Below are 21,688 nucleotides of genomic sequence, written 5' to 3'. Positions count from 1 at the left end.
AAATAGGAATATCGTAAGCCTTTCAAGGTATTGATTGAAAATAATTGTCTTCTTTATTTATCGGAATAATAAAATTTCTATCAGTATTTAATAAGTGCTCCTGTCGTGTGGTGGGTTGTCAATGAAGGAGTCGGGTCAAAATCCAACCGGCAAAGTCATTTGCAATATGAAGTGATATACTTGGTATGTATTGAAGTTCTGATTACCGGTCAAACTAGAATTCCATTCCATTTCTTCTTGGATTCAGCTCATAAATCTTTCCAAGTTTGGAACCGAAATTTAGTTTAAAAATTACATGTATTCCGAAACACTATATCCGTCCAAACTATTGAATTTAAACTCAAACAAGATTAACTCATAAAAAAAAAAAAAGTTTGAGATTAGGGTTTTAATTCAAATTAAAGCATTAATTTTGATTTTAATTCAAACTCATTAACATATGAATATTCAAATTATATTAAACTCGGTTTATTCATGAAAATGATTTAAGAAAACATAAAATTTTATTTTGTTGATAACAAGAAATTTCATCCAAATTAGATTGCCATTATATGTTCATTCAAATTTTGTAATTATAAATTACCCTTCAATATACACAATTTCACAATAAATATTCTCTCACAATTGAAAATAATAGTCTAATTATCTATTAATGCACCAAATAGTGATGAATTCGAATCAAACTAAATCCAAACAAGGGCTATCTCTAACTCAACTTAATTCTAGAATAACCAATTTAGAGATTGATGTTGACTTGTTTGAATTATTAGAAGAGAAGGTTTTAACCATTAACCTTAAGGGGGCATTTGATTCAAGTTATTGAAGATTACCTTGGTAATCTATCTTTTATTTTCTTGTTTGGTTTGTCAGTAATAAAATATTACAGTAATCTTCTATTATCAATACTGACGTGACAGATAATATAAGTGGTAATCTGATTACCACATTCACCTTAGGTATTTAATGATTACTAAGGTAATCTTGAAATTATTATAATTATATTATTATTTATTAATTTTTTGAGATAAAAATAAATTTATTTTTAATTAATATGAAAAATAATATAAAAAAATATTTAAAAATAATTATATTTAAGGGCATTTAAATAAAATAATTTACTAGTAATTTTTTATTACCTTTAATTAAACATAATAATTATTTATACATACCAAATTTTATCAAACATAGTAATCATTTATACCAATTAATTTTTTAAGTAATTTATCTTCAAGATAATCTTTCTATTTTGGTAATAAAATATTACCCAAACCAAACGCCCCATCAGAGTTAAGAGTTAAAACCACTCAATTTTGAGAAGCATTGAGGTTTTGCTTGTTGGGCCCATTGGGCTAGTAGCAGGTCCTATCATTTTGATAGAGCTCTTTTAAAAAAATAAAAATATAAAGGGTAAATTGGGAAAATTAAATATTTTTCAGTCATTTCGAAAAAAAGTTACTTTATATAATCCTTTCATTATTATATGAAGAGTACTGCTACCGGTTAGGGTTTCTGTATTTCCAGAAGTAACAGCGTGAGAAGTAGACTGAAGATGCCTTGCTTGAACCTTTCAACTAACGTTAACCTTGATGGCGTCGACACGTCGTCTATCCTCTCTGAGGCCACCTCCACCGTCGCCAGCATTATCGGCAAACCTGAGGCCGTGAGTACTTTCTTCTTTTCGTCTCTCTGTTGTTCTTCTACCTTCACTTTATCTTACATTTTAGCTTAATTATCGTATGCAACAACTTTTGAAGTTGCTTGGAACTTCGTTTTGTTTCAGATTTTAGCTTAATTATGTTCCGCTACAAGTTTCGAAGTTTCATGGAACTTGTTTTTGCTATCTAAATAAGCTTCGCTAAAGCAACGTACATAATTGGCGATATTTTTGGTGGTTTTAAAAAATTTAGAAATATTTCCAAGATTATTTGATTATTGTATCGGCACATAGATTTTTTTGTGGTATTTGTATTACTTGTAGCATTTAACAATGTTGTGTAGGCTGATAGTGGAATTGAAGTTAACCATTCTGTTCATCCAGGGGTTAATTAAGTGATTAGTTCTGGCCTATTATATGCTCCTAAATCCTAAGAAATTCTTAGGATTCTGTTTCAAATATAAGTTCTCTAAGTTGATCTGGGGATTTTCTTGGCATCTGAAAAAGGGCAAAGCAAATCACCAATCTCTTGATTTCTTGCTCTTGTATAGTGTAGTAGGAGATAGTGATGGAATTATAACTATTTTATTTGTTTTTATCCGATTTGATGGAACACCATGTGAGACCCCTTTTCATGTGAACGCAACATTGTTTGAACTACTTATGTAACTTGTAGTAATTGTGTGGGCTAGCTAGTGCAATCTTGTCCGAAGTTTTGTAGTCATGTTACTTTTTAGTTGCTGTATATTTGATAATAATTTAGATTTTCCTTGTCTTCCTATCACGACTGGTTAATTTGAATGCAATATGATGGTTCTTTTGTTGATAATCGCGAAGCAGCTAAGAAGAAATTATATGTTTATTTATATCTTCTACAAAACCTTTTGTTTTACTTATTTTCCTCTCAACTACTCTGTTGGTATGCAGTATGTGATGGTTGTGTTGAAGGGATCAGTACCTATAGCATTTGGAGGAACTGAGCAGCCAGCTGCTTACGGTGAATTGGTGTCCATTGGTGGTCTTTCCCCTGATGTGAACAAGAAACTAAGTGGTGCGATTGCCGCAATCCTTGAGAAGAAGTTGTCAGTGCCCAAAAATCGATATTTCCTCAAATTCTATGATTCCAAGGCAAGCCATTTTAACTTTTTTTATTGTACACAGGATGACTACCCATGCACTTGTCTCATCTCATTGCATTCTTCCTGTTTGTTTAGGCCCATCAAAGCCAAGAATATGCACAGTGTTTGCATGCTTTACACCAGCACTAGATCATGTAAATAAGTCTTAACTGTTTAAAACCTTGAGTATAGTTTTATCATCTTTTCTTGAGAATACAACTTATGACTGCCTTCTTGTCATTTGCTTATCACTGCATTATGTTATTTGCCATCTGTTTAAGTGTTTTTGATCCTTGGTTCTTTTGGCAGGGCTCCAACTTTGGATGGAATGGGTCCACCTTCTAAATTTAGCTCTCAGAAGATTGATGCTGTGCATCTGACAGCTATCTATCTATCCATCTGCTGTATCGGTATCTTTGAAACTATGTTAATGTTGCTCATAATACTGTCATTCTCCCTATTTTGTGGTTTCTTATGGACACTGTTTTTTCTCAATGCTATGAATGATATTATGCTGTGTTGGTATACTTGGTGCATGATTGAATTCGTTATATCATCCACTGTTTTATCATTAGGGGCCTTCTGATTTGCCCAGAAGAACCAATCTTTGAGGCCGAGGTAGCAGTGTAGCATAGGCAATACACTTAATAGTTGATAATGAATAGAGCTAAAACATGAATTGCGGGTGTTTTTTTATTTTTTCCCTGAGTTGCCCCCTTAAGGCAAAAGTTTTTGAGATGCATGTCTAAACTAAAGAGCTACAGATTACTTGTCTTTCAGATGAACCGTTAGAGAAGTTAATATGTTAAATGATTTGCTTGTAAAATAGTTTAATCTGATAGCTTAGTTTAGAAAGAAAGGGACATATCATTCATCGATCTTCTTTGCAAATAAAATTTTGGTCAAATAGTGTCAGCAGAGTCTCAAATTTATAAGGCTTAACTTGAAACTTCTTCATTCTGTTATCATCCTTATTTTATCAAGTTATCTGACAAAATTAAGTTCAATTTGAATGAGTCAAATTAAAAATAAAAGAATTTCAGTTTGAACTTGGGTCACCTTGGACCCTCTTGTGTCATTGGTGTCACTGTATTAAAGCTCGACTCACGGTTTTTCTGGATTTGATTTTTTCTTCTCTTTCTTTTTTAATGATTTCTTTTTTTTGTGAAAGTGTATATCAATTTCAGGTTGAACTCTGCTCACCTTGAACCCTCTTGTGTCATTGGTGTCACCGCATTAAAGCTTGAGTCACTAATGGTTTTTCTAGATTTGATTGATTCTTTCTTTTTTCAATGATTTTTTTTTTAACTTTTTCTGGTGAAAGTGTACATTAATTAAGCCATTTGAGCTTGAGTTTAATTTAATCACTTTAGATTCAAGTCGGATTCTAGTTAATCCTTGTTGAGGTTCAAATTCAAATCCTAAGGATATATGGAATTTGCATATATAGAAGCCCGATGGTTTAAAGTTCATATGGATCATTGGTCCAAATCCTTTTCATTTTAAAAAACAAAAGAAAAATAAAAAAAACACGGCATTGAGCGTTGTATTGGTCTACTTGGCGTCAAGTCTTTGACGTATTCTTGAAGCTGCCGCGTCTCCATCTGGTATGGTTAAGAAATGACAGGTCAACTTTTGAATGACATGTCAATATCTAATTGGTCAGTCTACAAATGTCGCTAGGAAATTTCTATGTTCACTCCTCATCGCGTCTGTCGGTGACGCGTAGCTACAAAGAAAAGTAATCGAAATTGATAAATTGAAAAAAATACGTAAGACGACGTCGCTCTCTTTTCTTCTCACGCCTCCAATCAACCTCTCTCTTCTTCCCCGTTCATCTCTCCACTCCATATCCCCTCCACCTCCAATTCTGAAATCCAGATCTCTCTATTTTCAGCCAACCCTAATTCTAACAAATTACCCAAAATCCTTTTATTTTCATTCTAATTCAGTCATCCAGATCCTTCCAAAATGGCTTCTTCAGCACCCCCGATTCTCCCCATCTCCACCAACCAACCCACCGCCGCAACAGCCACCTCCGCTCAGTCCCAGCCCCCGATCGCTACCCCCGCTTTCCGCGCCCTAATCACCCACCTCTCCGATTCCCTTCGCAATGGCGTCGCCCAGCGCCGTCCTTGGTCCGAACTCGTTGATCGTTCTGCCTTCTCCAAACCCGAATCATTCTCCGAAGCCACTCTTCGGATCCGAAAAAACTACTCATACTTTCGCGTGAATTACCTTTCTATCCTGGCCATTGTATTGGCTGTTTCTCTTGTAACAAATCCTTTCTCTCTGTTAATGCTCGTTGGTCTTCTCGCTTCGTGGATTTTCCTCTACCTGTTTCGTCCGGCTGATCAGCCGCTTGTCGTATTTGGCCGTACGTATAGCGACCGTGAGACTCTTGGGATCTTGGTTGTTCTGAGTGTGGTCGTGATCTTCCTTACCAGCGTCGGATCTGTTTTGATATCCGCTTTAATGGTTGGAACGGCTTTAATCTGTGCTCATGGTGCGTTCAGGGTTCCTGAAGATCTGTTCTTGGACGAACAAGAGACTCCCGCCACTGGGTTCTTGTCCTTCCTTGGTGGAGCTGCCTCCAACGCCGCCGCTGCCGCTGCCCCTGCCGCACGCGTTTAAGTCGATTGTTTAGGATTTTCATACCCGAATAAATGTCAACTGGGTAATTTTTCATATAATTTTTTTCTTCTTATTGTCATGAATAGAATATGGATCTGATATGTTTTTCTTTCTGTTCTAGTGCATATTTTACATGATACAAATTGTACTGTCATCTTTTTCTTACAATCATGGAATGGATATTGAGTTTTGTATTTTGATTATTCATTTTGATTTGTTTCAATAGAATTTTTATTGATCCTTCATATGAAAATTTTGGTTGGTAATATTTTTTCTGATTGAGATGATTTTTACTCCTTGTTCTCAAGAGTTGTGGGTTCTTGTGAAAATATTGATCTCCATCTTTCTTTTTTCTGTTCTTCATTGTAAGCGCGAGTGCAGAATTGATAGCATATCATAAGTGGATTCAAATTCTCAATAACCTCAGAGTGAGTTTTGAGTTTAACCAGAAAGATTCAGTTTGAGAAATAGGCTCTTTGTTAAGGTCCCAAATAGGGTTGGACACCATCCCAGCCGGGCTGGAAGCTGAGTTTGAGGGGCTTGAGATTAGGGCATCAAGTTTGTTTTGCTGGTGATTTTTTCTCTGGTGACTTGTCTTCTTCTTCGTTGTAACAGTAAGCTGAGCTTTATCTCAAACTGATCCATTTTGACTTTGAGCCGAACTCAAAATGACAACCAAATCTTGGTGGTTCAACTTTAAACCGAGTGATGATTTCTGAGAAGCTTTATCTATTTGCACGATCGAAAAGCATAAGGGCAGGGCTGGCAGCAGCCTGGCATTATGTGGAGAGTACATTTGATTTTTCTTGGGCGGGTTTTTGATATCGAAAAGTTTGGTTAGCCTTGGCCATCTCCCTAGGAAGATAGAAATTTTGGGATTTACAGGTTGGGGCCTGTAAGAATCATTCTCCTAACTGATAAATCTTATTGACATTGCTTCAATCTTTAGTGTCAACCTTCTAGGAAGTAGCAGTTCTCTTCTTCCATAGGGTACAAGTTCTTTCTGATTGAACTATTTCTTTACAAGCAAACTACCCACCCAGTCTAGAATTTCTTCAACCACTCCATCCAATTCCTCATTGTTTCTCTTCTTGCAGAATACTTGAAGCGTTTATCTATTTAGCCACTGACATAATGCTAACTTCCCGTTGTCATCTCCACTAAAACATTGAAGACAGACACTCTTAGTTTAAGGTTTCTATTGATATTCACACAATGTTCTGAGGTTCAGTATACTTGAATTTTATGCTCTTCATCTTTGTGAATTCCCTTCTTCGTCTGAGTTTCAATATGCAGGAAGTAGCCCAAGAGCCACTATGAGATTCTTAATATTTTCTCCTGAAGAAATACATTCTTCTTGTATAGTTTAGGATCCGTGTCAAGGAGTAGAAATGTTTTGTCAAGTAAAACAATTTTGTTCCTTGTGAAACAACGTTGAAGTTGCTCTATTTAACTGCCCTATATGCCTTGTTTAATTCTTCAAGATTGGATTGATACTCTTACCTGATTTGGTAACCTTAATTGGGCTAGTCTGTATTAGAACCATTTATTTAATTGAGACTGAACATAACTAAAAGATGGAGGAACTCAAATTTGTGTTAAAGGAACTGAGTGTCTTTACGCGTATGATCAGACCCATGTATCATAAAGTTCAAAATTGTTGAATATTGTTCAATAAACATAACTAATATATATTTTTAATTATGTTATAATAATGTTATCAGGGATTTGGCCCAGTAAAAATCTGGTTTAAATCTTTAAAAAAACAATTGACTTCGTATTTCGTGATTTATTTTTCGATTTGGAGCATCTTGTGGGGTATCATTTACCAGTGTTATATTTTTTGTGGTTGAATTGATTTTGAAGGGCCTTCAAATGAAATGATTCTATGCACGCAGATTTTGTATTTTTAAACTTTTTCAAAAAGATCAAAACCCTAGGCCTTGAATCTAGATTCAGTCAATCTCTTATTTTATTTCTTCGAAAGTTGAAGTATATCATATCATATCATGGATTTTTTATTGTTTCATGGTTCAAGGAATACGTTTGTAAGCGTTAATATTTAAGAGTTTGGTTTGGTCCTCTAAAAGATATAAAAAAAATTGAGTCTCTATCAATTTAGGAGTAACTCTATTATCACCAATGTTTTCATGCATTTTGCCGGGGGAAGAGACTGATCTCTAGGTTAATCAAAGGTCGCATCTGATCTGAATTACCATGTACCATTTAAATCAATAATAATAATAATAATAATAATTATTATTATTATTATTATTATTATTATATAACATGATTGGCCACTTAATCATTAAAAATCAAATTATGTTTAATCAAAATCTAATTTAGTCTTATGAAACAGACATATTTTATGTATTTGCAAAGTGCTAGTTTAAGTCTAGCTGTTAATTGCAAAATATTTTATGCCAACACCGTTTTAACCTAACCTAACCTAACCTAACCTAAAAATTGGCCTCACACACATGGGATAAAGCCACAAGGTTTGGCTGGTTTGATTGAACGATTTGATTATGGCACCTTGTTCCACATTTTTTTTTCTTTCTAAAATGTAATTTGTGGGCTCTTAATAAGCTAAAAATTATATTATGATCATCCACGTGATTCCCCCGTGGCGCATGCAATATAGCCGTTGGAGAATAACAACGCCTTGCTGCCGTGCCACATGACCCAGTTTCTTCACTAGTAACCGTTCTAAGAACGACTATGAAAGAAAAAACTAGCCGTTACAAATTAAGTAGGAAAAATCTGATCCTCACTACCTATCGCTGCTGACTTTGTCTCCCTCGCTTCCTCCATCCTCTCTTATATCATTTATTTTCTCCTTCCAAGAAGATAACAAGAAATATCATAACTTTTTTCTTCTTCTTCATTCTTTCTTAATTTCTTTCAGCAATTTTGCTGACTCTTTCATGTTCATGGAAAATACTTGTTGCTTCCTGAACCAATTTCACAGCAACAAGTTCTTTATCTATGCACATTTGTTATTGTTTCTGCTTGCTTTTACTTCTCATTCTGTTTCAGGCCGTTCATGGGATGGGGTGCTTGTCACTCAAGCAGATTTTCAATCACTTGAAGCCATCAAACTTGAGCTCATAGACTTTAGAGGAGTTCTCCGGAGCTGGAATGATACTGGTTCAGGAGCTTGTTCTGGTGGGTGGGCAGGGATTAAGTGTGTTAAGGGAAAGGTTGTTGCTATTCATCTTCCTTTTAAGGGTCTGGGTGGCAGAATCTCAGAGAAGATTGGTCAGCTTCAATCTTTAAGAAAGCTTAGTCTTCATGATAATGTTATTGCTGGTTCAGTCCCTTGGTCTCTGGGCTTCCTTCCAAATCTCAGAGGGGTTTATCTCTTCAATAACCGGCTTTCCGGTTCAATTCCTCCTTCAATTGGTAACTGTCCTAATCTTCAGACTCTTGATTTAAGTAACAATGCACTTACTGGTACAATTCCTGCTAGTCTTGCTAACTCCACCAGGTTGTTTAGACTTAATTTGAGCTATAATTCCTTCATGGGTTCTATCCCAGTACGTCTTACCAGACTGCCTTCTCTTACTATTCTTGATCTTCAACACAACAATCTCTCTGGTTCTATTCCAAACACGTGGGGTGTTTTAGCAGGAAACAACTCTTACCAACTTCAGTTCTTGAACCTTGATGATAATCTTATCTCTGGAACAATCCCAGTTTCCTTGGGCAAATTGGGATTGCTTCAAGAGATTTCTCTGAGTCATAACAAGATTGTTGGTCTTCTACCTGATGAGCTAGGAAAAATCTCTAAGCTGCAAAAGATAGATTTGTCATACAATGCTATAAATGGCAGCCTTCCTGTTACATTTACCAATCTAACCTCTCTCGTTTCACTAAATCTTGAGAACAACCGCCTTGGTAACCAGATTCCAGACGGAATGAAAAAGTTACAAAACCTTACAGCACTCAACCTGAAAAATAATAAATTTGAAGGTCATATTCCTGAAAATCTTGGTAACATCTCTGGCATTGGCCAACTCGATTTATCTGAAAACAATTTCACTGGTGAAATCCCTGCTTCATTTGTCAACCTAGCCAATCTTACTTCTTTCAATGTTTCTTACAATAATCTTTCTGGTTCTGTTCCATCTCTCCTCTCTAAGAAGTTCAATTCAAGCTCTTTTGTGGGGAACCTTCAGCTATGTGGCTACAGTATTTCAACTGTATGCCCTTCCCTTTCACCTCACAGTTTTTCACCTTCCCCCCAAGAAGTACCAAAACATCATCATCACCATAAACTCAGCACCAAAGACATTATTCTCATAGGAGTTGGAGCTCTCCTGGCAATTCTACTTATCCTGTTCTGTATTCTGATCTGTTGTCTGATGAAGAAGAAGTCCACTTCAAAAGAAAAGAGTGGTAAATCTGCAGTTGGGAAAGCTGTTGAGAAGGAAGCTCCAGTGGTTGGCCCCCAAGTTGAATCAGGTGGTGAAATGGGTGGGAAATTAGTCCATTTTGATGGTCCATTTTTGTTCACAGCTGATGATTTGTTGTGTGCAACTGCGGAGATAATGGGAAAGAGTACCTATGGAACTGCCTACAAAGCAACATTAGAAGATGGTAGTCAAGTTGCTGTGAAGAGATTAAGGGAGAAGACTACAAAGGGACAGAAAGAGTTTGAAGCTGAGGCTGCCGCTCTTGGAAAGATTCGCCACCCAAATCTCTTAGCCCTCAGGGCCTATTACTTGGGACCAAAAGGAGAGAAACTCCTTGTTTTTGATTACATGGCCCAAGGGAGTCTTGCATCTTTCCTCCATGGTAAGTTTAACATTCAACCAACCCATAAATTGTATTGTACAATGCCTAAGGTTGCTTCAATTTTTCTAATGCTAACTGTTCCCTTTTATGCAGCTCGTGGGCCAGAAACTGTCATCAATTGGACGACGAGGATGAATATAGCTGTAGGTGTGGCGCGTGGATTAAACTACCTCCATACACAAGAGAACATGATACATGGCAATCTCACATCCAGCAACATACTAATAGACGAGCAGACTAATCCTCACATTGCGGACGTTGGTCTCAATCATTTAATGACTGCTGCTGGCAACACTAATGTTATTGCCACTGCAGGAACACTCGGATACCGGGCACCAGAGCTCTTGAAGCTGAAGAATGCCAGCACGAAGACGGATGTCTACAGTCTAGGAGTGATCATTTTAGAGCTCTTAACTGGGAAGTCCCCTGGTGAGTCAATGAATGGGATGGATTTACCGCAGTGGGTGGCCTCAATTGTGAAGGAGGAATGGACAAATGAGGTGTTTGACTTGGAGCTCATGAGGGATACCCAGACAACAGGGGATGATGAACTGCTTAACACATTAAAATTAGCTCTGCATTGTGTGGATCCATCACCTGCAGCACGTCCAGAAGTTCAACAAGTTCTGCAACAACTAGAGGAGATTAAACCAGAGCTAGCAGCAGCTGCTAGTTCTGGAGATGATGCTAAAGTCCCAGGCCTCCCAAGTGAATAGAACTACAGTCATTATTACCTACCACTATACATTATTTTTTAGGTTCAGGAATAAAAGGGATTTTGATTATTTTGTAGCAGCAGATAGTTGTTGAATTCATATTATTTTTTAATTTATGTATGTATATATGTATATGTAAGTTGAAGTGGGTTGAATTTATTCATTGTATGCATTCTTTTTTTCTAAGTCAATAATGAATTTATTCATTATATATGTATTCATCATGTTTATGTACTAAACAAAAATAAAATTAAGAGATTGCTTTTTCATTATATTATCAGTATTACGTATTATAGATTAAACTGAATTCTCATATATTTTTTTAAGAGAACAAGTGAATTTTCAGATTTTCTATTTAAAGAATTAAAGTTTCAATTTTTTTCTAACATAATTAGTATTATTTGTTCTATTTTATAATTTCGTTGAGCACAAATAACAGGGTGAAAGTTTGGCGGGAAGATGTGATAGTTGGATACCATCATCATACCAGTTTTGTTATCTCTGTGATGATTGATTTGAAAGGGGAGACTGCTTGAAAACGGTGTCGTTTTACTGTAGAGAATATAAATATACTCACCTCTCTAGCTCACTCTTGTTCTCTCTTTCTCTTGTGATTCACCATGGAAGACCTTCAGTTGCAAAAAATAGCAATATCAGGTCCGACACTTGCGTCCATGATCCAGCGGTTCTCCTCTTCCCCTGGCGACGTGGACGGCTTCGTCTTTGGCCACGTCACGCAAATCATCACGCTCTCCGACGACACCTCCGCCTCCCAACTCACTGCTACTATCACCAGCTTCCTCTGCTCCGGCTCACCTCTATCCTTCTACGATGCACTCGGCGGAGTCAACTCACCCAAAGTCTCCGCTCATAACCAACACAACCACCTCCTTGGCTGGTTCTCCGGCCGCCGCCAATCCGCTCTCCGTCCATCCATGAGAGAATTCTCCGTCACAAATTCTCTCTCAAAAATCCCCCAATATAAATTTTCAATCAAAAACTCTTCAGAAACCCTAATTCCATGCGTTTTCATTCTCTTCACCACTCCCTTAACGGACCAACTAATCCACACGCACCAGTACCGCGCGTACCAATTCAACACTTCAAACAAATCCTTTCATGCCAAGTCACTCGACGTGGTTAACATCGGTCCGGCATTTCGAGGACATTACGATAATTTCGCCCCGAACTGTGCGCTGCCGTTGATGAATTGCTCGGCGATGGATGAGGAAAGCTTGAACGCGAAGAAGGAAAAGGAAAATGATCAAAAACAATTGGATTTGTGTACGGAAGGGTTTCGAATTGAGGAGTTGAAACGGCTATTGGGACCCGAGGCGGCGAATTACACAGAAGCTTTGCAGGATTTGTATGAGAAAATGTTGGCTAAAGCTAACATGTTAGCTCAGCTCGTTGAGTCCAGCTCGGCTAAGGTTTTCGAGCTGGTGAGTTTATTAATCTTCTTGATGAAATTGTTTTGACAACGTTGTGTTTTGATTTGGGTTTGAATTTTCTTGAATGACTTTTTTTTTCGTTTGTTTGGCAGGAAAACAACAATAGAAAGTTGAGGTACAAGGTTTCCAGGTCTGCTGCAGTGGAGTAATTGCTTGTTTGTATCGTCTTTTTGCTTGTTCATTATCAGGTAATTTTGTTGCTTATTCTGTTTCAATTTCAATGTTCTGTATTGAGTTTGACATGCTTGCTGTTATTGCCGGTGAACATGAATATCCATGTTCAGTAATTCTTGGAATATGAAAGCTTCAGGGCATGCATATCTTTAGTTATGTGATGTTAGCATGACATTGTAATGGCGGTCACTGACCCAACATTTGAACTGTGATTCATCACTATTCAGACCATTCAATCTTGCATTAAGCCTAGTCAAACGGCTTTACTCTGTCCTGGTTTTAAAACAGTGATGCGTGCCGGTTAAAATTAACTGAAAAGCGATGAGACACAATTCAATATTGGTTTAGCAATTGTCCCAACTATATGTTTGTCCGATATGTAGGATATTATGTTTCCTAGAAACAAGCATATATAGTCCAAGAATTCAGCCATAACTCTTGAGGATACAATTTCTTTGGTATATATGCTCGGTTCTCGAATTGATGGACTGCAAATGTGTTGCCAAGCCAGCTCGTTCATCAGTGTTTCTTTTAATGATAAGCTGGATTTTGATAGTGAACTGCTTTAGTGAATCCATTACTTTCTCCCTGATTTATTGTTCTCTTGGTTGCTTCTAGAATTTTGATATCAGAGAAATGCCCGTTCTGCAGTTGACTGTTGGGCAGTGGCAATTTTTCCAGTGGTTCTGTAAAGATGCTACTTCTTGTTGGGATTTTTTTGGGTGATTTTTGAGCTGAAGTTGGCATATACTCTGTCTGGAGCCGTTGATGTAAATTGGGAATGTTTGGTGGTTCTTGAAAGATGAGGATGACTAGACATTGCCCATATTGGGGCACTTATACACCTCTGAATCTTTTGTGTTATGTATATCTCCATTGCTCTCATTTGCTTTTTAGAATTGTGGTATTATAGGAACCTAAAGCAGTTTGTGTTAAAAGAATGAAATTCGATTTACGATGGATGAAGTTTGGATTACTCTGTTTTCTATTTCTGGTTAGCATCTTGACAATATTTCTGGCTACTGGATTTGAAAAATGTTATTAAATTGGGTTATGTTCACATTAGGAACAGCAAGGAATTACCAAATTGCATGTTATAGAACTAGGGTTTGTAATCGAGCCAAGCTCAAATTCAAGTGGTTTGAGTATTAACTTGGTTCGAGTTCAAGTAGACTATTACTTGATTTGGTAAGCTCACAAACTTAGACTAAGCTTCTTGACCTTTTCTTGAACAATTTGGTCCTTAAAAGGTTAAATAAACAATCCTCAATAACCTTTCTTGAATTGAGCTACAGTTAGCAATTCCTAACTTGAACTTGCGTCTGCAACTTCAAACTTGTCAAGTTAAAGAGCTCAAATCTTGCACCTACCCTATTAAGCCAAGGTCTAGCTCGAGTTCAAACTCGAATTCAATAATACTCATTCAGTTGCAACCCTAAATAGAACCATAAAAGTACAGACAACATATTTAATAAAATAATGCAGCAATACTTAATAGAATAGATATTATCAATTGTAAGTCAATTTTGCGATACAACTCAATTAGCCGGGAAAAAAACTATCAATAAATAACATACACCCGATTAACGTTGGCATAGCCGAAGGAAAAATACTTTGCTTCTAAATTCCTTGCCTTACCACCAATTACTTTATTGAACAGTCATACTATACTAATATCCTATTTATGCAGATTGGTGGTATGTTATATAGATGTAGTTCTCAGAAATTTACTCACCTCATATGAATCCTTCCGGCCACAATAGAGGGTAAATTTTCAGATACAGTGATGTGATTCTGATATGAGAAAGGCATTGTTGCTGCTGAGTGGTTACCCAACTGGAGTTGATACTCGAAGCACTTGCGTGGGGTTTGGCCAGATGGAATTCAACTGTCTCAACATCTTTAGAAGGCAGTAGAAATGTCAATAAATCAGCAAGATTCACTGCTCCATCTCAGACCAAACCAATTTCCATGGTCCACTTTTTGTTCTCAACCTGCAATACATTATGATCAACAGAAAAGCTACATGTGACATGATTTACCATTACCCTTATTAACGGTTCAGTTAACATATATGATATTAGTAGTATCTTGATATTGGCTCCAACAAAACCAAAATTTAATTTACCTCCAAATTCCAAATGCCACCCGCAAGGTCATGAATAGAAATAACCCAGTCCAGACACCAAGAAGTCCGAAAACAGGAGCAGCCACAAGAAGGAAACCTGATGAGATTATTGCAACCAGAACCTACCCATTCCAACTTTGCAGGTGAGAAAGGAAAATCAAGTATTATGTTAATAATGTCAATTTGATTGAATAGTAAGCACCATAGAGTAAGCAGCATATTCATAGTCGGAAACCCCATAATAAAGCCCATCCAGGACAAAGGCAAGAGCATTCACTGGCTGAGTTCCAGCAACAAACTGTGAAATACAGTTGATCTCAGATACAAGTAAAGCAGTTTTATCTCTAAAATTACAAGCTGCAACTAGTACCCAATAGTGGTACTGTAAACCATGACAAGCATCAACTTGATCATACTAATTCATTTTGTTTATAAAATCAGGTTCTTAGATATATTAGATTTTGACCAAAATTGGAAATGGTATAAATTTGGTCTAGACGGGAAACAGAAATCATATATAATCAAACAAGAAACTACCAATAACATCTCTTTCAAAGGTAGTATGTAGTTTGTTGTTAGGCCTCACACTACCAAGATATGCATGAAGAAGGATAAGGGCAAGAATAGAGGATTATTGTCTCTTAATGAGGTGGTGCAAACTAAGAAAAGGGAAACCCGTAGGCAGCAGAGGAAATGAAGTGAATGTGGCACAATGTAGGACAGAATGCAGCAATATAAAAAGGGAGAGAAAAGAGAAAGACAGGAGAGGAATTTGTGAGAATATTAAGGAAAGCTAATGCTTGGGGAGGAAGGGCACCTCTAATTGCTAGGGTTACTTCCTATTTTCATTTTTTCCATTTCCGGTTGATTGTGTGGTTGAAATAACTCAGAGTGTGTAGCCATTAACTCACCATTGTAAGTTTTATCTTGGGTAAATAAAACCAGAATAGTTTCTCTACTATATTGTTGTGTGTTGCTTATGAGAGACCATATTGGGTTGTTCTGAGATTTTTTGTGCAGATTCCTATCATTTGTGCTTGATGCTTCACCTACTACACATAGAACATGCAAAGCCAATTTTGAGCTTCAATATCAAAACTCAAATCTGACTGAAAAACCATTCCAGTCAATGGAATCAGATCACATTTAGCATTTTGCTGTTTCGAAGTAGCTCTAGACTCTGCAACCAACTAGTCATCCCAGCATGTTGATGACAGTCAAATTTGTTCAGCTGGTAGAAAGTTTTCCAACTTTAAAAAACTGTTGAAAAATAAGTAGCTTACCATAATACCGGACAAGGAAATTTCCAGAACTTCTGAATCTGTGCTGAATAAATGAGAAAATGCTCCAAATCCAAGGAATAAAATAACAGCCAAACCTAATCCGGTTACTAAACCAATCTGCCGCCAATCAAGGGCAATAACAAGAAATTGAATGAGTTAAATGAAAAGAAAGCAAACCACCATGAAAATTTAAACGTAGCAGTTTTTGATTATACAGACCTGCAAGAGTCTGTAAACCACCTGGCGTGCTTCTTCATAATTCCCTTGAGAGTAATCAGTGGCAAGTAAAGCCTATGAAAGAGAGGTCAAAACCATAATCTGAGAACCAAATGGATCAATTATCATATAGATCTGTGCATAAAAGGGGGGTCATTATCAAAGCGACATACAAGAAAGAGGCCAACAATCCACCATCATACCGTCTTCCGTTAGGGTCTGTGCATCATAGCCAGAATTCACTTCTACTACGAGATAACTAATATTTGCTCTCCTTCATTGTGTCTACAACTTACTTACCCATTGGAAAACTGGTGTGAGATATGAATATATACGAAACGAAAGAATAGAAACTGCATTGGTTTTGTTTTATTAAAATCTTTTCCCAGTGAAACATCAGGATTACTACCCATTTGCAAAAGAAAAAAACTAAATCAGCGTAAAATGATCATAGTTGTGATAATGAGACTTGTCTTCTTCACATTTAGATGAAATCTAGTAAATGTTGATGGAAGCATACATAATAAAGTATTCTCAAATGTATTATGATCAACCAAAGAAGTCATATTACAAGTCAAATAAACTTTCAATTACAGGAACTCCAGCATTATGCATAGATTATTTTGTTCCTGAGTAGGAGATCAGCTAAATCTCAAAATATTCTTGGTCAATCAATTTTTTGCAACTTTCTACCATATTATGTGAAACAACACTGGGACTTGAAAAAGTTCTACCTGACCAGCCAGTGCTAGCGCATCATTAAGCAAAGATACCGTCAACCAAACTTGTACACAAATTTGATAACCAGCCATTGGTACGGGGCCCTCCCTAGCTGCCATGGATGTCGCCAGTGTCATGGTCAGAAGGACTGCTATTGTCCTGCCGATCAGAAGACCACCTACAAAATCAAATAGCATATCCTTTAATTAAGTGGAAAACTCATGTAAGTTGTACCACTGTTTACATCCATGAAGTATAAGTGCATCTAATCTCCTCTTGTGTCCACAAGCCATCAGACTATTCACTTGACCAGACTGTTCTAGTAATTTTTTCAATTGTGTAATGAAATCATAGGCTGGTTCGATCTGTCAAAAAGTTTTTTAATTAAAATGGCAATTACTACCAGTAAAACTGAAATTAGAATTGGATTTTCTTTTCTTTATTCTTGTTTTTTTAGAATTAACACACCAACAGGAGTTATTGCACTTGAAGAGAAGAGCGTGGCAGACCTTAAATTTTAGGGTATGAGAACAGTACCAGATTTCAGGTAACTGATTAATCTTCCTCCATCAATTTCCGGGGATATCAATGATACTTTGCCATTCAATTCCCAAAGAAGGATAAAAGTAATTAAATATCTGGCCAAGATGTTAGTGAAAAAACTGTTATGAAAAAACAAATAACTTCTGTAATTGCATGAACATAAATTGCAAGAAACATCAACAATGTAAAAGTTTACCACATAATTGACGTACTCAGAAATCACAGTAGCAAGAGCAGCTCCACGAATGCCAAAATGAAAGAAAAATATTAAAATTGGATCCAAGATTGCATTCAGTAAATTGCCAGCCCCTGGAATACAGAATTAAAAACATCAAGAAAACAGATAACCCATATGGCAAACCTTTTTTAGAATATAATTACGTACTGAAATACTATTTCTTGATAGTTACTAGAAAAGGCAAAACCATAAACCTTGACTCTAGAGCCTCTAGTCTTAACATAAAATAAGAAGTTCACTTTGACAAGTACAAGTTGACAAAGTGCTACTTTAACTCCAATTATTAACTTCACTTTTTCAGTTCATAATCAGTTGGAATTATGTTTGTAATACATTTGACAAAATGGCTTTGATGATGGTCAAATAAGAGTATTGACTATTATTCAAGAAAACTGCTCAATGCCCGTTATAGAAAAATTACTAACAAAAACTAACGGTTATCTGAATATTGTATAAAATATTCCATCCAGAGAAATTCTAACGTGGGTACACTTATGGACATAAATATAGATATAGCCAGCTAAACCGAAAGAGAGAGAGAAGAGGTATGAGCAATACTTGCCAATGGCATATAAAGGTGTCTTTGTATCCATAAAACCGCGAAAAGCACCTTGTGCAGCAAGTGCAATTACAATGGGTGGAGCACCGAAGGCCCTTGATGCAAGAAAATTCTCAGCTGGTACTCGCATAGGTGAATCCTATAAAATAAGGAATCTTAAAAGAAAACTCCAGAAAACATTCTCAACAAATATATTTTAAATAAAGAATCAAAATATAAACCTTGACATATTCACAGTCCCTGTATTAACCATTTAAGCCACAAATGGAGGAGCCTTAAGCACCAAGTGGTGCTCAAAACTACATATTTTGAAATTTGCTCGCGAATTTTAATGTCTTAGTAGTCAAAAGTGGCATTTACTTAGATTACCCTTGCCAAGGAAATTCGGATGTAACCACTAAGAGTCATAAACTTTAAGCAACATTCTAACTGATGGCATTCTAGCATTACTATACCCACCCCAAATTCATGCATGTATCAGTGACCAAGAAGCTAATGTTCATTCACAGAATCACAGTCTTGAGGAATAACAAGCAAGATATACGAAATTTCTCATGCTCTAAGAATAACAGAGATTACACTTCGACAATGAATTTACAATACCAGAAACACAGAAGAGAATTGGAAAAGTAGGACTTACGACAGGAACACCCATGATATTCATTAAGAAACCTGAGCCAAAAGAGAGTGCAACAGCTTCTGCAATGCCAATGCCAGCCGCAAGCACTAAAGAAGCTGATACTGAAGGAAGATGTTTCTTGCCTTGTTGCTCCACACCATAATCTTTATGACAAGTCATATGATCAATAATAGCATTCAACCAAAAAACTCAAGAAATGTAAAAGGAAATAACATTAATGCAGAAAATAATTAAAACAAAGAATGCTATCACATAATAGCTTTATTACCATCACCAATTCGGCTAGTACCACCATTACCCTGATTATTTAATGCCTGCTCTTCAGCAACAAAGGATGTTGTTATGTTAAGCAATGGAACATTGAACAGTTTTGACACTAAATTAAACACAGACACTGAAACCCCAACTGCTGCCAATTCAACCGATCCTACACAATAAATAAGCAAATCCACTTAAAATTATGAACCAACTTATACGAAAACAATAAACAGAAAAAAAAAAAAAGGCAAATCATAATCAGGCATCACCAAAACTAGTCTCCAATAAACTTCGAACAGACAGCATCCACAAGTTCAATAAACTTGGCAATCAAAGTGGAAAACATGAAGTAGTTTGAAATCCTAGTGTACATTTATATTCCCAAATAATTAGCTGAATCATTCAATACCACGCAACGCTGCAAATTGCGGCGTTCAAAATCGAACTTCCAAAGACACTTTTACAAAGCTAACAACCTGTGTATTGTATGATTCAAAGACAAACATTTAAAACTTAAAATACCAATCGAAAATCTGAAAATGTTTAATTTAGTATTCCAGAACCATATTCTAGTTAAAAGCTATAAAGATTAATAAGCTGAAAACACTTTATCTCAACAACATGTTTAAAATCAATTTAACACATGTCAACTAAAGGCAATTAAAATTCTGCGCGTTTCTCGTTTTTGGAAACGCAATCGTCAACAAAGATAAATAATAAAGCTACCTAAATGACCAACAAAAGCTGTATCGACAAGTGACGCAATAGGATCAGCAGCCAAAGCCAACGCAGCAGGTAATGCAATAGACCATATCTCCATTCCCAATTCATCGAGCTTAAATCCATCTCTACAATATTAAAAACAACGACAACAAATTAAGAACCAAAACAAAGCTACAAGCTACAACGAGCAAACTAGTGAGCTAGTTCAAATTTTACCTCAAACTGCTGAAGAAAACAGAAAAAGAATCAGATGGAGTCAATCGTTTCGGGTCGGGTTTATCTATCACTTTAGGAATTTGTTTTTGCGGTGGAGTTTTGAGAGAAGTGGCGGTAGTGGTGGTGTTTTTCTCGTGAAGTGATGATTTGAGGACGGTTTTGTAACGAACTGAGTAGGTGAAGTTTCTGGAACGAGATGAATTGAATTGTTTGGAAGAAAAAGAAGAAGAGTAGAGACAGAGAAGATGATGCGAGAGAGTCGTGGTGGCCATTTTTGAATTGTACCTTAAAGAATGAGAGATAGCAAAGAGATTCTGATTTGAATCCCAGGAGGTAACTGGAACCATGAGTTCTTCAGTGTTGTGTTTGTCAATTAACTTGTTATCTACCAGGGAATCTTCAGCGGCTAAACTTGTGGTTGTTCAAAATATCTTACGTTTGGAATTTTGTACAGTACGGCTGCTAGCTTGGTACACTTGTGTACTGTACTGGCATTGTTTATCGTGCTAAATATGTAAATTTACTTTATTTTAATTTGGCCAAAGAATTATTTCACCTCAAGTTTAATAGCCATCCCAAGTCATACTAATGAGATTTAAAAAACAAAAAATCTCATCAATCTATTAAAAATCATAGTTATAAAGATAAGTTAATAATTTAATAAAAAAATTTTAAAATATAAAGTTTTGTTATATTTCTCCTCCTCAATTTGAAAACTCATAATTCAACTCCTACCTAAAGTTTGAAAAATCAAAATTTTTCTCCTAAGGTTTACAAATTATGGTTGAAATATGGTTGTCTCTAGTGGCGTTGACTCTCCCTCTGAGCTCAACTCTCTCTGTTGATCACTTCCCAATTATCGGTGTAGGCTATTTCCTTCGACAAAGACAATTTCATCTTTGTCGAAGGAAATAACCTACCCCGATGGTTGGAAAATGATCAACAAGGAGAGTTGAGTCGGGAGGTAGAGCCAACACCACCGAAGAGGACTATCTCTGACGACTTCGACTATGATTTGTAAACCCTAGGAGAAAAATTTTGATTGTTCAAACTTTAGGTGGGAAGAATTGTGAGATTTTCAAACTGGGGTGGGATAAACATAATAAAACTTTAGTTTTTTGTTAAAATACGGTTTTACTTTTAACCTTAATTGAGATTTTTAACGGATAGGTAGGGATGTTGGATTTTTCTAATCTCATAGATGTGTCTTTGGGCTAGCACTTAAACTTGGGTGGGAAATAGTCCTTGGGCCTTTTAATTTTTTTTTCTTATATATGCAGATGTAATCGAGACGAGTGCGGTCCAAACTGAGCCCATATTTGTTAAATGGGCCTGCACATGCTTATGGTTCCAGCGTCTATCAATTGACATCTGTATAATAGGGGTGAAAGCTTGGATTCATCTTCGGCGATCCTTAAATATTAGACTATTTTTTTAATCTTTTTCAGCAATTCGAACAAAAAAAGCTTAATTTTGAGTTGATAGTTTTGAATTCAAGTCAAGCGTTATTTGGGTTCGGTATTCCTAGTCTATTTTTTACACGTCTAAGTGAACCTTTAAATGATGTTTTAGGCTTGAGCATTCTTTATTTGTGACTGGATTACTGGAATTAGTATG

The 21,688-nt window shown here is 36.3% G+C and overlaps 5 protein-coding genes across 11 annotated transcripts; 4 read left to right on the top strand and 1 right to left on the bottom strand.

The window, feature by feature from the left end:
* The first annotated feature begins 1,466 nt into the window (after positions 1–1,466).
* LOC123219701 (macrophage migration inhibitory factor homolog) lies at positions 1,467–3,297 on the top strand. 2 transcript variants are annotated; one of them, XM_044641697.1, is made up of 3 exons: positions 1,467–1,660; positions 2,582–2,782; positions 3,082–3,297. In XM_044641697.1, the coding sequence occupies exons 1-3, from the start codon at positions 1,550–1,552 to the stop codon at positions 3,115–3,117; spliced, it is 348 nt and encodes a 115-aa protein (XP_044497632.1). In that variant the 5' UTR covers positions 1,467–1,549; the 3' UTR covers positions 3,118–3,297. The 2 variants fall into 2 exon arrangements, with proteins under 2 accessions (XP_044497632.1, XP_044497626.1); XM_044641691.1 differs by lacking the exon at positions 3,082–3,297 and adding an exon at positions 2,869–2,937.
* A 1,248-nt stretch (positions 3,298–4,545) lies between these two features.
* LOC123219692 (PRA1 family protein B4-like) lies at positions 4,546–5,600 on the top strand. The gene has a single exon (XM_044641686.1). It carries the CDS (start codon positions 4,744–4,746, stop codon positions 5,404–5,406), a length of 663 nt encoding a protein of 220 aa, XP_044497621.1. The 5' UTR covers positions 4,546–4,743; the 3' UTR covers positions 5,407–5,600.
* Positions 5,601–7,701: 2,101 nt separating this feature from the next.
* On the top strand, positions 7,702–11,189 carry LOC123219644 (probably inactive leucine-rich repeat receptor-like protein kinase IMK2). Its single transcript, XM_044641648.1, has 2 exons — positions 7,702–10,206; positions 10,300–11,189. The coding sequence occupies exons 1-2, from the start codon at positions 8,334–8,336 to the stop codon at positions 10,920–10,922; spliced, it is 2,496 nt and encodes an 831-aa protein (XP_044497583.1). The 5' UTR covers positions 7,702–8,333; the 3' UTR covers positions 10,923–11,189.
* A 134-nt stretch (positions 11,190–11,323) lies between these two features.
* LOC123219677 lies at positions 11,324–14,642 on the top strand. Of its 3 annotated transcripts, none has more exons than XM_044641680.1 (3): positions 11,324–12,364; positions 12,466–12,563; positions 14,233–14,642. In XM_044641680.1, the coding sequence occupies exons 1-2, from the start codon at positions 11,543–11,545 to the stop codon at positions 12,520–12,522; spliced, it is 879 nt and encodes a 292-aa protein (XP_044497615.1). In that variant the 5' UTR covers positions 11,324–11,542; the 3' UTR covers positions 12,523–12,563; positions 14,233–14,642. The 3 variants fall into 3 exon arrangements, with proteins under 3 accessions (XP_044497615.1, XP_044497612.1, XP_044497609.1); XM_044641677.1 differs by lacking the exon at positions 14,233–14,642 and adding an exon at positions 13,199–13,523 and having other exon boundaries at positions 12,466–12,561; XM_044641674.1 differs by lacking the exon at positions 14,233–14,642 and adding an exon at positions 13,166–13,523 and having other exon boundaries at positions 12,466–12,561.
* Positions 14,015–20,517, bottom strand: LOC123219654 (protein DETOXIFICATION 44, chloroplastic). Of its 4 annotated transcripts, none has more exons than XM_044641662.1 (13): positions 20,072–20,517; positions 19,859–19,980; positions 19,173–19,301; positions 18,875–19,017; positions 18,238–18,373; positions 17,650–17,746; positions 17,432–17,532; positions 16,909–17,072; positions 16,178–16,249; positions 15,959–16,075; positions 14,878–14,973; positions 14,676–14,797; positions 14,015–14,541 (listed from the first exon to the last, which is right to left on the bottom strand). In XM_044641662.1, exons 1-13 carry the CDS (start codon positions 20,416–20,418, stop codon positions 14,487–14,489), a joined length of 1,701 nt encoding a protein of 566 aa, XP_044497597.1. In that variant the 5' UTR covers positions 20,419–20,517; the 3' UTR covers positions 14,015–14,486. The 4 variants fall into 4 exon arrangements, 3 of the variants coding, with proteins under 3 accessions (XP_044497597.1, XP_044497592.1, XP_044497605.1); XM_044641657.1 differs by having other exon boundaries at positions 19,143–19,301; positions 20,072–20,514; XR_006502904.1 differs by lacking the exons at positions 14,015–14,541; positions 14,676–14,797 and having other exon boundaries at positions 14,857–14,973; positions 15,587–16,075; positions 19,143–19,301.
* Positions 20,518–21,688: the final 1,171 nt, after the last annotated feature.

This window comes from Mangifera indica, chromosome 1 (assembly GCF_011075055.1).
Source record: "Mangifera indica cultivar Alphonso chromosome 1, CATAS_Mindica_2.1, whole genome shotgun sequence".
Classification (NCBI taxonomy): Eukaryota; Viridiplantae; Streptophyta; class Magnoliopsida; order Sapindales; family Anacardiaceae; genus Mangifera; species Mangifera indica.
Note: the sequence above shows the minus strand (reverse complement) of the source record. Positions and strands in the feature narration are given on the sequence as shown.

What these genes read in the sequence shown, in the direction of transcription:
- LOC123219701 (XM_044641691.1), top strand. Translation starts at nt 1,550, where the DNA reads ATGCCTTGCTTGAACCTTTCAACTAACGTTAACCTTGATGGCGTCGAC. An exon ending in TTATCGGCAAACCTGAGGCC is followed by an intron (nt 1,661 to 2,581) that starts GTGAGTACTTTC and finishes GTTGGTATGCAG; the next exon opens with TATGTGATGGTTGTGTTGAA. An exon ending in TCAAATTCTATGATTCCAAG is followed by an intron (nt 2,783 to 2,868) that starts GCAAGCCATTTT and finishes CTGTTTGTTTAG; the next exon opens with GCCCATCAAAGCCAAGAATA.
- LOC123219692 (XM_044641686.1), top strand. Translation starts at nt 4,744, where the DNA reads ATGGCTTCTTCAGCACCCCCGATTCTCCCCATCTCCACCAACCAACCC.
- LOC123219644 (XM_044641648.1), top strand. Translation starts at nt 8,334, where the DNA reads ATGTTCATGGAAAATACTTGTTGCTTCCTGAACCAATTTCACAGCAAC. An exon ending in TCTTGCATCTTTCCTCCATG is followed by an intron (nt 10,207 to 10,299) that starts GTAAGTTTAACA and finishes CCTTTTATGCAG; the next exon opens with CTCGTGGGCCAGAAACTGTC.
- LOC123219677 (XM_044641680.1), top strand. Translation starts at nt 11,543, where the DNA reads ATGGAAGACCTTCAGTTGCAAAAAATAGCAATATCAGGTCCGACACTT. An exon ending in CGGCTAAGGTTTTCGAGCTG is followed by an intron (nt 12,365 to 12,465) that starts GTGAGTTTATTA and finishes TTTGTTTGGCAG; the next exon opens with GAAAACAACAATAGAAAGTT.
- LOC123219654 (XM_044641657.1), bottom strand. Translation starts at nt 20,418, where the DNA reads ATGGTTCCAGTTACCTCCTGGGATTCAAATCAGAATCTCTTTGCTATC. An exon ending in AGCTTTTGTTGGTCATTTAG is followed by an intron (nt 19,302 to 19,858) that starts GTAGCTTTATTA and finishes TTTATTGTGTAG; the next exon opens with GATCGGTTGAATTGGCAGCA. An exon ending in AATCAGTTACCTGAAATCTG is followed by an intron (nt 17,073 to 17,431) that starts GTACTGTTCTCA and finishes TTGATTTTGTAG; the next exon opens with GTGGTCTTCTGATCGGCAGG.